The sequence below is a fragment of the Nyctibius grandis genome, chromosome Z, assembly GCF_013368605.1.
Source record: "Nyctibius grandis isolate bNycGra1 chromosome Z, bNycGra1.pri, whole genome shotgun sequence".
Taxonomy (NCBI): Eukaryota; Metazoa; Chordata; class Aves; order Nyctibiiformes; family Nyctibiidae; genus Nyctibius; species Nyctibius grandis.
In genome coordinates this window covers 76429201-76447479 of record NC_090695.1, presented here as the reverse complement: position 1 = coordinate 76447479, position 18279 = coordinate 76429201, and the positions used below count along the sequence as shown (strand labels likewise).

Sequence of the window (18279 nt, the reverse complement as noted above, 5' to 3'; positions counted from 1 at the left end):
AAAAAAAATTCAGACCTAAACAAGTGCATATGAGACTGCTTATGTCAGAGTAAAACTGCTAGAGGTACAAGAAGATATCAGGACAGGCAGAAACCTGCACTTAAAGCCACATCCTTGGATATAGCATTATTGTATTAATTTTTAATTGCAGCACATTAAAAAATGTGTTTCCAATATAACTGCTTACAAATGTAAACCAGAATAAAAGCCTAGAATAAATAACTACTACAAAGAGTTCAAGGAGTAAATTTGTAACTTCTAGAAGGTTCTTTCACCAGAGGCATTGTAAAACAATAGCAAAAATAATATTGGGTATGCACTAAAGCTGTAGGGATATGTTCATCTTTGAAGACAAATGAGAACTTTTAAAAATAATGACAACTATTTTTCTGACTATTCAAAATATATCTTTGAGCTTGATGGTACAATTAAATGACTGCATATATATATATATACAGCAAATCCTGAATGACCTTCTTGAACTGCTCCAGTTTAGAATGAAACACAGAAAGTTCCTTGAATATATAAAGCAGTCTTTTCAAATTCTGTTTTAGTATTTTATCTTTCTGAGCAATGATCCCAGCTTTGTCTCTTTCAGACGTAAGTTAGACCTTCTAGCAAGCATGGTGCCTTCATTTGGCTCAGGAACATTCCTGCATTTACCTGTATCCATTGTCACAGGTGTATGATGCAGAGGAAAGGTAGGTTGTGCCAGTGAGTGTGTATTTTCCATTGCTGATATTCTGTGGGCTAGGACAAGTCACCATTTCACAGGAGGGGGGAGGATAATTCCAAACGCCACTAGCAAGGCACAGAATTTCCTTTTCACCCACTAAGTTGTATCCATCATTGCATCTGAGTTAGAAGAAAAGAAGTGCCGTCAAATCCAGAGCCTTTTATTCACAATGTAATCAGCCATCCCTTTTCTCTCTTCATCCACACCTGCATACACCATCTTTCTCTGCAGGGCACAGAGGTAGTACTGGAGTACTCAGCTCTGCTAGTTAACAGCCACAGCTATAAATGTTTTTCCATTACTTTAATCCCATCTTGCTCCTCTCCTTCGTTTCAACCACTCTCTCAGTTCAGCCATACTCTCATTTGTTGCCAGATTCTCAAAGTTATTAATATAGCACTTCAAACATACTGCATTCCTACCTGTACACCACTTTACTGTGGTATGTAAAATTTGAGCCCAAAATGGCACTGTTCTCTGGAATAACTGGACCACCACAGGATATAGCTTTAAAAAGACAGGATCACAAGAGAGGTTGATACAACACAAATAAAAAAAGAACAGAAAATCATGATTTGCTTTGTTTTCTCTAAATAGGTTTGAAGACCTGTAAAGCCCTAGGTAACACTGGGTTCTTGACTAAGCTATAACAGACATTTAGAGCTCTTTATCTGACTTCACCTTAAATTGGACTACGTGGAAATAGGTAGTTGGAACTGTTCCACAAACCACACGCTTGACTGTCAAGAGGACTCTATATCCACCCCTTCCTATGGACAAAGTAGTTGTTTTTTTGACATTGTCTTTGTCACCCCTTCATTTTACCCTGTTGCTTCACTCCAATAGTTCTGGTTTTCTGAAGAAATAATTTCTGCAATTATACTATGTATATGTACATGCACCAGCCTGTCCTCTCTGGTTGCTTTTTATCCACTGAAACACAGTTAATGATCTTTAAGACATTAAGTTCCCACAAGTTCCTTAAAAACAGGAGGCTGGGTGGAGAAGAAAGACACTTTTAATGCTTGCATTAAAATGCGATGAGTCTATACCTTTGACACTTCGGAGAATCCACATAAGAGAGTACCACTATGAATATGACAACTGTTGGAAAAGCTTCAACTGGTGCTTACATCTCTTAAGACAACCGACACTTCAACACTGAGACCCAGGTCTGCTCGGACAGGGTTTCATTAGCTGCTCTGGTCTCTAAAGGCTCTACACCACTACCTTCCTCCTTCCGTCTCTCTAACTACACACATTACAATATGCATTCTCCCCAGGAACCACACCTTCACAATATGGTATGGGGTGGCTCCACTCTCCAGACTCCGTGCATGTAAGTTTAGTGACTCCTGTCAGCTGAAACCCTTCTTCACAGGAAAATGTTACATCACTGCCAACACTGTAAGTGTCCCCATACAAATGGCCGTGCTCTGGATTTCCTGGATTACGGCACTTCACTGGTTCTGAGGAGGAAGAGAGAAACTATCAATAACATAACTAAGTACCAGGTTTTATAAACAAGATAGATATCCTTGGGATATGCAGAAGATATCCTTGGGAATTTTCTGAAAGTAGGAAGGCAGAGCATGCGGAAAACACTCATAAGCAGTTTACAGCCTTACCAGCTTTTCTCTCTTCTCTACGTAAGTGACAGGCACTGAAGACTCATGCAAGCTAATCTCGATATGGAAGAGCCCTCTGTAACTGAGTTTGCATTCATTGTCAGAAGCAAACACATCTCGCAGTCATTTTTCCCTCTGGGAGGGAAAGCCCATTCCAGCATGTCCAGCCCTGAATATGAAATCAGCTCAGCTACCTTTTATCCCAACCTATGCCACTGTCTTGTCATCTTCATGCAAAGTTACCTTGCTTAAGGTTTCCACAGGCAGCTCAAGCCCTACCCAGATGCCTGTATTCAAATACTTCTTCACTGCACAGCTCTGCTCTGAGAAGTGTCACATTGTGGCATTTGGCCTTCCCAGGTCTTCAGCACAGGTGCTCCATGTGCAAGAGGATTTTGCATGTGTGTATGTCTCGGAGCAGAATCCCAATGACAGCTGTCTCCATGGGGAGAGGTGAGTTCTCAGGAAACAAAAGGATACACTTCATCACAGCCCCATTCAGGCCAAAGTGACCTGGAGATGAGAGCATGCCTGCCCTGTCCGTCCCCAGATATCAATTACTAGCAAAGAGCATGCCTGCCCTGTCCGTCCCCAGATATCAATTACTAGCAACTGTCTTCCAGAGTGGCAGGCAGGATACTGGCCTATACAGAACCTTGGAAAGGCTAGCCTGATGTTTTTCTTTCCCATACCTGCACATTTTTTACCATCTCCTGTGTAAGGAGGGATGCAAGTGCAAACATAGGATCCATTTGTGTTGAGACAAGATGCATGCTCATCACAGTCTGATCCAACAGCGCATTCATCAACATCTACAAAAAAGAAGCACAAAAAAAGATGTCTCTATGGTTGTACTTGTAATAAGTATCTGCTTTAAATTTCCATCCCACTACCTGTCAAAAGGAATTGCTTTAATTATTATAGTTAAAAATCACTCTTACTTCAATCACATTTTTGATACACTAGTAAAAATATTTAAAGTAATATTTATGCTTTCTATATAACTTACTATCCAATAATGTGAAACACTGAGAAAACCAGAGACAAATCCCATTAAATTTCTGTCAATACTTCCACAAAAAGTATCTACTTTCCTAGAAGAACAGACATCGTAACTCATGTGCTGTTACTACTAGTTTGGACAGACGTTATGAGGGAGGACTTCTGCATTAAACACTTGCTTGGGAAATCCTCTATATCTCAAACTTCCCACCTGTAAGACAGGAAAGCTTAGCCGAGAGGGGGAACACTCTGAACATAAAATATGATTAGAGACCCATCTTTGCTGGAGAGAATTATATTAGACTAGGAATGAAAAATGCCTGCAGTTGCCAGAAAAGTTAAAATGAGTTCAAAATATATTACTTATTATAATTAACTATTTATATGAGAGTAGTGCCTAGAAATACCAAATGATGATTTATGCTCCATGTGGCTTGGTACTGTACAGCAAAAAAAATCCTCACTCCAGGATACTTCATATCAGCTTTCAAATCCTGACTGTACAGAAGTGTTCTTGGTATGTAAACAATGACTCAAAAATTGAAAAGGGTCAATTTCAAAGTATCTAATTGAAAAATGCTGGCATCAGGGATTATTCCTTATATAAACCAAACTGTTAGAGATACACAGAACAATTCTTCGTTTAAAAGCCTTGCTACAGGACAGCTGCTGAACTAGGTATACCATGCAGATATATAGCTGGAGTTCTTTGCCCATTTCCAGGCAAAGAAGCAACTTGGTTAAAAAAGCAATAAAATTTACTGAATTGTTGTGTTTATTCTTCACTGCTGAATGAGTCTGGCCAGCATGTAAAGAACCCAACAATGTTCTGAAAAGGAGTTTCTTTCTGACATGCAGGATGAAAACTGCACATTAAAATCAAAACAGCTGCCAATTACACAAGCATCAGGAGAATGCAAAGTGCTACCACAGCAACTGGAATGACTGCTCCTCCTGTAATGTCTTGTAAGGCAAGGAAGACTGGAAGCACACTATGAATCAGATCCATATCAGAGCAAAAGGAATGCCCCAGGGCATAGGTGTACCAGGCTTTGTTAGCACCTGCCTGGAGTGTGAATCAGAAAGGTGAAGGGTGCATCAGGGTGCCAAAGCCACTCTTGTTTTCATTTTCCCCCTAGTCTGCTTTGCTTTATGAGAGACAAGGCAAGCTGGAAGGTGGGGCACAGGGCTTTTCCTTCTCAACATCATGCTTCATACTGCACGGACGTCTAACTATCTGGACAGGCTTGAAGCATCTGCTGAGTCTGCTTATCTTTAGGCCTTAGTATAAAGTACAAAGGAGAAAAGAGAAGAGAGGAACATCAGACTAGACGGTCTGTTTGGAGGTTCTGAAGGAGTCCCAGTAGGTAGGATGCTATGAAACTAGACAGATCCTACTCCAAAGTGAATTTTGGCAGAACTAAAATACTGTTGGCTTTTCTTTTGCTCATCTTGACTAAAAAAATTATGTGTTATACCTACATAAAATTAAGAGTCAAATCACACACAAATCTTACCAGGTATTTACCGCACAACTCCCATGGTAGGCATGACTAAGACAGCAGCAATCCAAGTACAGCTAGCTAGTGGATTCCCAGCAGGGATCTGCTGGAGACATGGCCCTACAAGAACAGTCACACTCAGTCCTCCGTACACAGGACAATGCTGGTCTGTCTCACCTTTCAGCTCCTGCAGCTGCACCTGGTACATCAGACCCAGCTGACCAGGAAGTAAGTTATGGTGTGGCAACTATGTGAACTGTGTCCATAAGTGCATTCCCAGCCCTCTCAATGCTGCAGCTGCTTGCTGACAGGCGTGTGTGACTGACCAATAAACCCTCACAATGGAAGAAGGCTCAGAGGAGATGAGCAAAGGTGATCTGCCCATGAAGCTCAGGGAATAACGCAAGATGTGACTGACCACTGCTGTTACAAAGAAGCTGATTCAACACAAGGGCACAGGAAGGTGCCCTTTGTTTTAGGTAAACAGCTATCACTAGTTGAGTGGATCAACTAGTGATGTAAATGCTTCTCCCTGAGTTCATTACAAGAGTTAGCCAGACCAGCATGGGGGGGAACTGAATACGTGGCTCAGGCCAACATAGCATATAGAAACCAGACAACTAGCAATGGGCTTGAGCTGGATTCAACCCACATTCATTGCTGGCTACTGGGGATGCCTGGGGTCATGATGGTGAGCGTATTATAGAGACTGGTAACGGGAAACACATTGATATTGTGATTGAACTGTGTATTGCAATTGCGATATTTTGCTAAGTGTTACTTACATTTATTTGTATCGTGTTATGCAGTGTATTTTGTATCACTCTGCTAAATCAGAAATCCTGGACAGCATCAACTATCTTCAAATAAGTAAATTTGATATTAAACATGACAACCTCTGTGCGTGGAACATCTAAAAGAACTTGGTCAGCGAGTATGGGACACTGACACCGTGCTGAAGCAGAGGGAAATGCACAGGTTAGAAGCAGAGAATGCAAGGACTCCAGGGCTAAATGAACCTGGAAGGAGAGAGGCTGGGCGTGCAATGCAGGCTTACGAAGTATAGGGTGTAGGGCATACAAGAGCACTCACAGAGAAAGGCACCAGAATGTAGTTTTGGTTTCACATAATGCTGAGCACGGTATTTCAGAAATGTGAATATTTCGGAGTGTGATTCCGAGTCTCTGCTCAGCCTTCACAATTTCAGAATGAAATCCCACCCAAACTCAAAGGCACAGGAGAAGTGCAAGATCACCAGCCCACTCAGCCACATGTATGGCACATCTCACCAAGGCAAGATGGTGAAATGCTGTTCCAGCTCCCGCTGTCCAGGCACAACATCCTGGAGTCGCCCAACAAATAGTAGCCGTTGTTGCAGTGGTACGTAATGGTACTGCCAGCAAAAAAGTCCTCAGCTGAATAAAATCCATTTTCTAAAGGTGGAGGCACTCCACAGCTGATTCCTGCAACATGAGTAAAAAAAGGGCATGGACATTAGCAGCGCAAACACAGATCAACTTCAGAATAATTCCACATGAGAGCCACCACTGGAGTTTTTTTCTCTCCAACTGTGGAATCCCGTCCGCAAGAGGGCCAAGATGTTTTCTGAGGTAGCTAACTGATGCCAGGTCTGTTGGAGGGTCTTGTTTTGTGGACACTTTCAACCAGAGACTGAGCAGGAGTCTCTAGCTCCTGCTATTCTGCTAGCTCTGGAGGGGACATTTGTGACTAAGATTTGAGCAGATGCCCTTGAGTCATAGGACACTTCCCCTGATAATCAAAGCTTGGTGAGTTTTAAGGAAAATAGAAAAGTAAGTTTGCCTCCATGGAGGTTCCTGTTATTTCCCTTCACTGAAAAACAAGCTCAATGTTACTGTGTTTGAACATTGCAAAATGGCTAACAGATAACTGCTAAGAGGTTACAGTACTGGTCTGAGGCCAGGGAGTGCATTAACGATGGAGAGATTGGAACTGACCTCACATACAACCTTGGGCATCACTTTGACTTTGACTACAGTAAATAAGCCCTTCTGATCCCAGCAGTGCCAGCAGAAGGCAACACTGTACCTGCCTGCTGGAGGCTGCTATTTATTTGAGCAGACCTGCTTCTGTACATTTCATTTCAATCAAGATGACATGAACTTATTCCAACAGCTACACAGTTCATCTTTGTAACTACACGGATTGTAGCAACTCCTTTCTCCCCAGCTGGTTGCAAAGATCATACAGTAAGACACGGTGACGTGTTTAGAGCCCATGGTAATGGAAGCCAAGTACTTGCTGTAGAGGGATAGAACTGAAGAGCCTGTAACAAAGACAGGCTGTCAGGGGATGGGGACTTGTGATTTTGAGGGTCTTTGGTAGCAGGAAGAGGAAAAAGATCCTGGTGGGTGAAGGCAGTGATTACAATGAGCCAGACTCAGTAGAAGAACCTTCTCTGTACCACACCTTCCACTGTAAACCCTGTAGGTCTTTATGCAGGAAATACCTATCTTCAACCCATTTTCATTCATTGGGTATTGTGGAATAGGCTGAGAAAGGCCAGTGGGTGAGTCTGGCCCTCGTTCACTCAGCATGTTTGTGGCAGGTCAACCCTGTTCTGTCTGAGCTCTGTGCTCAACAGGTAAAACGGCCTGGCCCAATACAGAGAAATCAGATGACAACCCTAACAGGATTCTGGTGGCTTGTCACTGATAACACACCAAGAAAGACCAAAGCTATCTCTGCCAGAAAACTTACACTCTGCCCAGCACAACTTGCTTTTGGGTAAATCCTCCCATGCATACTATTCTTTAGGCAGAAGAGACAGATCCTGGATTTGTGCTATGAACAACTGAATAAAGAGGAAGACATAAAAATTGCATCAAATCTAGATCAAACTATTTTTAAGGTATTTTTAACAAATTTCATGATTTTCCCCAAACTATTGATCAATTTTGGAATCATACTTCTGGAGCTGATTTACTATTCTGCTGAAATGAAAAATACAGTCAGCTCCAACACACGCAACTGCAGTCACATGTGCTGTCACAGCAGAGAAGAATCAAACGAAAGGAGAAGGCAGGAGCAGGAAAGCAGGAATCAAAGAACCTTGGCAACCTGTAAATATACAGCCCAGTTTCTTAGAAGAAATCCTGTAAGTCTTGGAGCACTTCTAAGTCTGGACAGAAATATCTGCTGCCTTTAAAGAAATTACTCTATAACATAGTAATGTCAAGGCTTTTACTTCAAGCCAGACGTTCTCAGTGACACTTAAAAATCACAGAGATATTCTAGCTTTTCCTGTGCATCTTCCACACTCCTGGTGCCCCTTGGGAGGAAAGTCTGGAGTATCAGATTGCTGATCCAAATAGACTCATTTCTGCCATGGGCATTAGAAAGCTGACTGAAAAAGGTGGCAGAATCCATTTGTGGTGTAGTTCCTGCTCCGTAAAACATGAGTTTAGTTTTAGGCATATATGTATATGTTGTAACATGGATGGATTCAAGTGCATCATAGCTGCAGGGATAAACAGGCCATGAATAGTGATAGGGTCCAAACAAAAGCTAGGGTTTCCTAATACTGCCAGCTCACTGAGAAAACTCACTTTCACAGCGGGGAAAAGGCCGTGTCCACTGTCCCAAGTTAAGGCAGTGTTGAACAGAGTTTCCCACTATCTGGAAGCCTGGGTCACAGGAAAGGCTCACTTTTGACCCTGGCTTTAAATCAGCAGAAGAGGCCCGCAGATGTGGTATGGATCCTTGCAAAGACGGACAGTCTGTGGACAAAATATATGCATACAGTAAGAGATACAGCTATGTGCTGAAACAAGTAAATTTGTTATCTGATTGCTTGATCCTGTATAAGTTCAACCAGGAGAAAGCTTTGGAAGTGTTATGTATGCTACATTCTGCTTGGGTTCAAAGGGTTTTAAGAATCATCCACATATAACATCAAAAAAGAAATGTGTAGGAGAAGAGGTGAGGAGGCAGCAGGTATTTTAATACCATCCAATTGTTTTCAGAATAAAAGACAAGCAAAATTTCTTTCTGACCCAACACCATCTTCAGTCTTTCCCCATCTCAATTCCGGAAGCAATAAAACTCTGTCAGAGATTCCAATGAACTTTTGTTACAAAACCCCGGAATTCGGAGAATGAAGGACTGAATGTTCTAACTGTCAAATTATCAAAATAAATTCAAGGTTAGTAGGGCAAAGGCTGCAAGCGAGCATATTTGACCTCATAAAAGAGTCTTATAATATTGTTCAGAAAAAAGGGGTTCTAGGAAATAAAGTTCTAACCAGCACAAAATATACTCTTGTAATCTATCTTCACTCTTCCAACAACTCCTGGCAGGAAATCTGGCCAGGCTAGTACATTTCCTTTTTGGAGTTCTTCTGGACAGGATGTAGCCAGAGATTTTACCTATGGATTTAAAACAGTTGATTAGGTGCTGTTTAAGGACCATGTAGGAAAAGAATGTAAAAAAAATATTCTTTTCAAGTCTGCATGCAACACTAGAACAGATAATTGAATAAGAGATGTTCATGCTTTCTAGTACAAGAGGCTTCTGGGGGAACTACTTGTTATTCTGTACTTATAAGCCAGTTAGCTGTGGACAGGCATGTACTGAGGCAATACCTGAAGGAATACTTGTAATACAAGCAAAGTATAAAACACAGTTCTTGACACACAATTGCATTTGTTACTGTGAAAGAAAAATGTATTTATGTCACAGAAAAAGGCAGATATGGGAATGCAAACTGAAGAGAAAAACAGATGAATTTGCAGAAAAATGTCAGATAGTAGCCAAAAGGAACGTAATGTTGAAGATCTGCATTCCTCAAACTCTGCTAACACTGCACCATGTTTAAGGAATAGAAACCCAAAAAGGAGCAGTTTAATAAAGCAATTTGTTGTTTCCAGGACAAGAGTTCTGTGAATTCAATGCACTAGGCACTTTTAAGCTATTCAGACCTCAGTGTAAGTTATGTGCAATAGTAAGAATATGCAGAAACACCCTTAATGGTGGCATGTCACATAAATATTCCATAGTGGTTGCCTGTAAGGAGCTCAGATGTCCCGACCCCAACACTTGTAAAAAAGAAAGCCGTCTAGTTCGATTGGATGCTCAAGGAGATTTCTGCTACATTAAAGTGTTTTAAAACTGCAGACGAAAGACCAGGGCTTTGAATTCACTCTGCATTGCCTTTATTCACTGTAACTCCAGGAACAGAAAGGAAACATAGTCCCAGAGGGTGACTGGGACTGAGGTGCATTATTGGCACAGTACTCCCCATTACATTTCTCCCACTCAGGGCAGATGCAATCATATCTCAGCCATGGAACTGCTGAAAAAAACATATGTGCCCTGAGGAGGATAAATGCACAGTAAAGGGATAATTAAGGATTTCCTCTTCTTTGAAGATATCAGAGAGGGAAGTGGTCTATGGAGAAAAGATGGTTATTCAATTAAGAGAACATGTTAGTAATTAGGATACTGAGACTACTTCCTACTCTTTGGCTCTTCCGTGCTGGAGGGTCATTCCAGTAATTCCCTGGCAGGGAGAAAGGAATGTTTCCTTCAGCAGCATGAAAAAATGAATTACGAAGAGCAAAGATGAGCAGCCCAGTGGGCTGTGTACATCTCAGCACAGCCAGCCTACCCATACAATACAGGCTGCATGGCTTCAGGGCACAGCTAGCTTGTTAGAAAGAACAGGCGTGCCCAGTTAGCTGGGATACTGCCTTTCTCAGAAGGGTGACTGGCTTCTGTCAAGTCCCCAGTGGATGAAATCAACTACTAAGAATAATGTGCTACACTGTCTGACTTTGTGAGAAAGGAAGGTACACCATGAACCTCAGACTGAATTATTCTCACACTCCCCCTACCCTGAACTCCAGTGAGGAGGATCAGACTCTTCTAGAGCCAGCTTAGCTGGAGAAGAGAGCAACCTGCTCTGCTTATTCTGAGGCCATTTCAAAGATCTCAATTCAATGGTACGTGCTGATGGAAACTGCTTAGGCCAAGGGCTGCAAACAAACTGCAAGGAATCTGCAGGGAAAAATTTCCAGTATGGGAAAGGCACGTTTGAGAATCAGCCCTTCCAAGCCATATGATGGAGAATGGAGGGCTGGAAAGGACGTCACAGTCCCATACAGACAACTCATATTTCTACTGCTGTCTACTCAGCAACAAAACAACCAGACTGTTGGTTTACCTACACAAAATCAATGTGCAAGTAGATGAGCAACTAAAGTACACAAAGAAAAATCCTAAAGAGGGGACTTCGCCTTTACATCATTCACTGGGCAACATATTCTGTTACCCTACTTTCCTTTATGTCTGAGAATTTCCTAAGATAAGACTTACTGAATAGTTCCAGCTGGCCACAACAAAACTGGTAATAACAGATAACGATAGTGATTTACCATCCTAAGCTCTGAAACTAATGAGGTAAAAATTTTACAGGACGCTTACTTGTCCGAGCTTTAAAATGAGAATTTAATCAAGCCTGTCATTAAAGACAGGTGACTACTGAGGAAGACTCAGAAAATCGCACTTAACCTCTTCACCAGCGTGTCCTGTAAAATCACATGCATACTTACCAGCTTCAGAACTGCTAGTGAACAAAAACTTCAAGATTTGACTTGGCAACTCAACAACTGGTGACCCCAAAAGCCAAGAACAGCAGCAGATTGCTGGTCAGTTCTGAATATAGCAGAAAGCCAAAGTAGCAAAGAAAAAGAGAAAGAAGCACAGGAGGCATTTGGCTGTTGGAAGCAAAGATTCTGCTTTACTTCTATTTTCTGTTCATTTTATTATTTCTTATTTGGATCATGAATAACAAACAGTGATAAACCACCAAGTAGTGGTAAAACCTTAAAAAAAAAAACCAAACAGGAGAAGAGCATAATCTTTTAAACCAAATACTCTTCCCACAAGAAATGCCTATAACTTTGAACATCACTCCTTGCTGTTCAAGTGTTACCAACAATTTCACCATTTCTGACCTTCAGGATTGAAATACTAACGACCAGGAAGTGGTGATGGAGCACAGGTTTGCAGATCATATCAAACTGGGAGGCCCAGTCAGCATGCCTAAGGACAGAGCGGCATCCATAGGGACCTTGACAGGCTGGAGGAATGGGCCAACAGAGACTTCATGAAATTCAACAAGAACAAATGGGAAGGAAAAACCTCTGCATGATACAGGCTAGGGAAAGCCTGGAGAGGGAGCAGCTCTGTGGAAAAGGATCTAGGAGCTCTGTCAGGCGGTGAGCTGAGTATTGGCCAGCTGTGCACACTGGCAATAACGAGGAACAACAGCATCCTTGGCTGTGTGAATACGGTCACAACCAGGAAACCAAGGAAGGGATTATTCCCTCTTCTCAATACTTATTAGACCACATCTGGAGTATTGCATTCCATTTCGGGCTTCTCAGTACAAGAAAGACATTGACAAGCTGGAGAAAGTTCAGGGGAGGGCATCAAAAAGGTGACAGGCTGGAGCATTTGCCCTGTGAGAAGGGGCTGTGGGACCAAGGCTGGTTCAGCCTGGAGCAGAGACAGGTCTGTGGACACCTAACAGCAGCCCCCAGTAGCTATGAGGAGGTAATCAAGTACAGAGTCAGGCTCTTCACAGCAGTGCATGCTGGCAGACAGGAACAGTAGTCATAAACTGAAATGGGAGGTCCCAAGTAGATATAAAGAAAAAATTTTCACACTAAGTAGAACTGGGCACTGAAGCTTGTCTCCCAGAGAAGTTGTGGGATCACTGTCCTTGGAGACATCTTTTGATCTACACTAATTTTTAACTTTCTGAAAGTTCAGTGCCAAACCTTTATTTTTGGTACCTGAATAAAAGTAGCTTACTATTCAGTTATGCTGCCCATTCCGACTTTTCCTGGGACTATATAGCTCAGATTTTTCATAGCGTCTAATGCATTGACAGAAATTCTGATGCCTCCCCTCTGAAGTTTTATCAGTGCCTTTACACAGCAGGATGAGGGAACTGTAACCTGTAAAACAAGCCCCGAGATCGTTTCACTGGGTTTTCCTCCCTCTTCTGACAGGACTGATAGCTTTTGTGTATGCCTTCGTATCTCTTTCAAAGCTAAATCTTTGCAGCCATCAAGTCAGCTTCATCGGGGGGCCCAATTGACACGCCTCTCTGCAAATTCATGTAGCACGGGGAATAAACAAGAGGAGTAGAGATGAGCGCATGCCTGCAGGTCTACGATCTTATTGGCATCCCTGGTGGGACTGCTCCAAGGACTGAAGCATTGGAATGGAGGGATACAGACTCTTTAGGAAGGACAGGCAGGGGAGACGAGGTGGGGGTGCCACCCTCTACATCAATGACCAGCTGGAGTGCATGAAGCTCTGCCTGGCGATGGAGGAGGAGCCGACAGAGAGCTTATGGGTCAGGATTAAAGAGAGGGCAGGGACCAGTCCCTGCCTGGGACTACATTATATAACTACATTATAGTGGGCGTCTGCTACAGGCCACCTGACCAGGAAGACCGAGTGGATGAGGCCCTCTATAGAGAGACAGGAGTAGCCTCATGTTCACAGGCCCTGGTCCTCATGGGGGACTTCAACCACCCTGATATCTGTTGGAGAGACAACACAGCAGGGCATAAGCAATCCAGGAGGTTCCTGGAATGTGTGGGTGATAACTTCCTCCTCCAAGTGACAGAGGAGCCAACAAGGAGAGTTATGGTCAACGGCTCGATGTTCAAGTGGAGACCACTGACGAGTGGCGTTCCTCAGGGGTTGGTATTGGGACCAGTCCTGTTTAACATCTTTGTTGGCGACATGGACAGTGGGATTGAGGACGCTCTCAGCAAGTCTGCAGACGACACCACGCTGTGTGGTGTGGTCAACACACTGGAGGGAAGTGATGCCATCCAGAGGGACCTTGACAGGCTTGAGAGGTGGGCCTGTGCAAACCTCATGAAATTCAACAAGGCCAAGTGCAAGGTCCTGCACGTGGGTCGGGGCAATCCCAAGCACAAATACAGGCTGGGTGGAGAATGGATTGAGAGCAGCCTGAGGAGAAGGACTTGGGGGTGATGCTTGGTGAGAAGCTCAACATGAGCCGGCAACGTGCGGTTGCAGCCCAGAAGGCCAACTGCATCCTGGGCTGCATCAAAAGAAGCGTGGCCAGCAGGTCTAGGGAAGTGATTCTGCCCTCTACTCTGCTCTCATGAGACCCCACCTCCAGTACTGCGTCCAGCTCTGGGGCCCCCAACATAAGGAGGACATGGAGCTGTTGGAGCGAGTCCAGAGGAGAGCCATGAAGATGATCAGAGGGTTGGAGCACCTCTCCTATGAAGACACGCTGAGAGAGTTGGGGTTGTTCAGGCTGAAGAAGAGAAGGCTCTGGGGACACCTTCTAGCAGCCTTCCAGTACCTGAAGGGGGCCTACAGCAAAGCTGGAGAGGGACTTTTTACAAGGATGTGTAGTAACAGGACGAGGCAGAACGGTTTTAAACTGAAAGAGCGTAGATTTAGATTAGATATTAGGAAGAAATTCTTTCTTGCGAGGGTGGTGAGACACTGGAACAGGTTGCCCAGAGAAGCTGTGGATGTCCCTTCCCTGGCAATGTTTAAGGCCAGGTTGAATGAGGCTTTGAGCAACCTGGTCTAGTGGAAGGTGTCCCTGCCCATGGCAGGGGGGTAGGAACTAGATGATTTTTGAGGTCCCTTCCAACCCAAACCATTCTATGATTCTACACAATACAGAAAGGCTTAGTCAAAATAGAAGATGACTTCAGTGTTGTTTTTACCATATCTAGCTCTGCTAAAGCTACCCTACTTACTATGCTAAGGTTATTACCCTAAAACAGAGCTTCATCTGGTCCCCACTGAATTCTGTGGGAACAGAGGTCTATTCAATATGCTAACTTTGAATGCCTTTTCAAATGTTCATCTTATGCTCAGAGCCCTGTGCTCAAACACTGCAGTAAGGACTTACCTGCTGTGGAGACAGCACATGGTCCCAAATGTTGAGCTGGCTGATAGAGCCCACAAACGATTCAGCTGGGTTGAATCCTTCTCCTTTCAGATCTTGCTCTTGACCCAGTACAAGTGCACCACCACCTAAACTCAGAGATAATTAGAACAGGGATAGGAAACAAAGCCTTACAGCAGGGATCCCCATAGGAAGATTAAAAACTAAGCAAAACTTTTGCTGCCCCATGTCACTAAGACTTTGTAGTGCAGGAGACCAGCCACCTTCAACAGATTTTTACAGCAAACCTCTGGGAAGCCTTATGCTAGACTGAGGTAAGTGAGTATAACAATTTGGAAGTGACTCTGAAATACGCATTAATGCTAAACTCATGCTGATGAGAGCAGAAACTTTACATGGCTGCTTCAGGAATGGTATTGGCTCTAAGAGACCACTTCTACCTCAGTATTTGAAGCATACTGCAGAGCAATGCAAAATGCAGTTTTGAGCATGTGGGGTATATTTTACAGTGCTTGCTTGCACTTCCTGCTTTAAACAAAAGCTTAGAAAGTCAGATGGAACAAATTTGATTCCAAACTCTCAGAAGCACACCGGTGATGAGACAGTCAACGTTCTGACATGCCATAAGTTAAATTTCCTCTCCTCGACCAATAGCACAGATGATATAGACATGCATTTTGTACGTCACAGGGTGTGTGGACAAGGGCAGAAAGTAATGCAGACTGCACACTTCCTTAGGTCTTGTCTCTGGAGATAACTCCAATGTAATCGGAAAAGACCAGGGCAAGCATAAGGTACAGAGACTAAAATCCTTCACTATTCTTTTTCAATATGGATAGTCTTTTGAAACTCTATGTAAATTCAGATGGTGGTAGTAGGAAAACACTATCAAAACAAAATCTCTTTGCAGCAATCTAATATCAGGCCTTTCACAGCTCTTCAGTGCTAAAGGTATTCCTTTTCATGTCTTCTGATATTTCTGGAAAGACCGCTGATCACAGGAAACAATGAAATAGCAAAACCCACCTTGTTAGGAAAAAATACAAACATAATTTTAAAAAGATGTCTGAAAGTAATAGGAGAAGGCTAATTCAATCAACTCTGAGCACACATTTGTAAGGGAAATGCCAGTTCAACTTAAGTTTTTTTGTGTGAGAAACCTATTTCCACAAAGCCATTCCAAAATCAGCTCAGCACAGGCTCCTTTGTGGACTTAACTCTGTCACCTCCAAAACAAGTTACCTCCTAGTTTACCCTAGAAATGTGCACTTTGTCTTGAGCAAGGCTGAGTGAGGGAACTGTCCTCATGAACAAGAATAGCAAACACGAGCCCTGCATAAATGTTGAAAATGTGAAAACATACTAAAAATACCAAAATAAACATTTCCTTGCAGGCATAGCAAGTCCTGCCATAAAACCAGAATGAAGCCAACAGATCTGGTGTAAAATAAATGAAGCATACCAGGGATTTTTGAGCCAACAGAGAGCCCACTGCCTCCATCAGACAGTTTTCCATCAATGTACACTTTCCATGCCCCATCTGTGCATGTCCATGTGACCGCAATGTGATGCCAGTTACCATCGTTCACTGAAGGACAGTCCGTGATCCTCTCTTTTCCATTTACATAAAGAACCCAGCTGCATGGAAGGAAGATGAAGGCATACTCAGTTGCATGTTGCAACTTCAAAGCATGACCTGTCCCACATGACTCAAAGAGATGTTATTTACCAAACAAGGTAACTATGTCTACATCATATAAGAAATCTCTTTTGAAAGATCATCCCTCAAGATACCTCTCTCTCAGAGAACCTGGAAGTTACAGTTATCATATGCAAATCATGGTGAAATAAGTAATGTGCTTTTGTACCAAAACATGAAGGCTCAAGTCATGTCTGCATAGTGGATTCTTAAACTTGCCCCTCGAGTCCATCCCTACTTTTGAAGTCACACTGCAAGTACTTTGGTGCCGAGCTCCATTTCAGCCATTCATTGTCTCAATGAGTCATTTAAATACAATGTAAACATAGTTCAGACAAAAATATCCCACTTTCTAAACTTCACTGCTTTCTTGCCATTACTCTTCTATTTGGCAGAAAGTAAAGGAAACAAAGCAAGGAGAAAAACAAAACAAAGAGGCAACTGCAGCTACGGAGTTTGGATGAAGATTTTTCTACCCCGAAGTAGGCAAAGCTGGTATTCAGACTTCTGGTCTATGCTTGCTTTATCAATTCAAGACATCTGTAAGCTACAGAAAAGCACAACTGTGATTTACCCATTGTAATCAGTCAGAAGAAATGCATTATCACTTCCATTCTCCACTGCATAAGAAATGGGAGTCCCATAGTTCGTGGTGTCAGTGGATTTCATCCAGAATGTACAGGTGATGTCACCAAGAGATGGGAAGACACCATCAAGCATGACGTATCCATAGATACCAGAGACTTCAAAATCAAGATTGAAACCAGAGGACTGTTCTGCAACAAAGACAAAGAGTTTTCAGAACTACATTCCTGAAAACCCAGCAAGACAATCAAATGGAATCAAGGCAAATGCAATAAAATGGAATGCAACCCGTCTACAAAAATTATTCACTTTAAAATTGATCAGAGGTAGAAAGAATGTATAGCAGTCTAATATCAGCCAGCATATAGAGCTTTCCAAGGCTAGAAAACACACAGAGTTTGAAGAAAAATGATTGGAAAAGAAGCTGATTATCTAACAAACAATGAACATGAACCTTGCTTTTCACTCCTCTCTCAACAAAACGACATATCCATCTGCCATCCAATGACTTGAAGAGGTGTCATCAGCTGGTTCCGTTTTACTCACAAAAGTCAAGATTTAAAAAAAAAAAAAAAAAAAGAGAGAGAGGTTTTTTCTGTTCTGGACTTACTGAAATACACTACACTGGCAAGGAACAGCACTTCTGTGCTGCGCTTCAATGCAGAGTGACATGCTTTACAAGGATACTACATGTAAATGTATGAACTGGAACTCTTCTGAAAGCTAGGTATTATTAAACTCCAACACTGGAAGGCAGGTCTGAATGACCTGTATGTCCTCTATTGCCCCTGTAAAGTCAACATGGGTTCTTCAGCTTCTGTTTACAGATTCACCAGCTACTAGTATGACACTTTATAATTTTCATGGAGTGGCTAAAAGACAAATGGATTTGAGCCTCGTGGTTGTGTGGCCTAACTCTGGCATCATCCAAGAGGTTGCACTAGGTGTGACCCATTTCGCCCAGCCATAGGGAACTAGAAGCCCTTTTGCCATAAGGAACTTGATTCCTTTAGGACTTCTAAAGCTGAGACTACCACATACTAACCTCTAACTCTGTGATGCAAAGCCCTACATGAAATAAAAGAAACAGAAAGATCTAATTAACTCAGATACAGAGAGCAAGTATGAACTAAACTCGATAGACGTATTAGGTATTAAAAAGATAG

General features: G+C 42.6%; 1 protein-coding gene across 1 annotated transcript in view; it reads right to left on the bottom strand.

Moving 5' to 3' along the window:
- SVEP1 (sushi, von Willebrand factor type A, EGF and pentraxin domain containing 1) overlaps positions 1–18279 on the bottom strand; it is a 136967-nt gene that overhangs the window by 39365 nt on the left and 79323 nt on the right. The window contains exons 26-35 of the mRNA XM_068422904.1: positions 17103–17304; positions 16292–16467; positions 14833–14957; positions 9151–9274; positions 8456–8626; positions 6158–6331; positions 3057–3176; positions 2029–2205; positions 1159–1243; positions 664–855 (exon numbers count right to left, since the gene is read on the bottom strand). Of these exons, the coding sequence (XP_068279005.1) occupies positions 664–855; positions 1159–1243; positions 2029–2205; positions 3057–3176; positions 6158–6331; positions 8456–8626; positions 9151–9274; positions 14833–14957; positions 16292–16467; positions 17103–17304 (1546 nt within the window). The remainder of the gene's footprint in view (positions 1–663; positions 856–1158; positions 1244–2028; positions 2206–3056; positions 3177–6157; positions 6332–8455; positions 8627–9150; positions 9275–14832; positions 14958–16291; positions 16468–17102; positions 17305–18279) is intronic.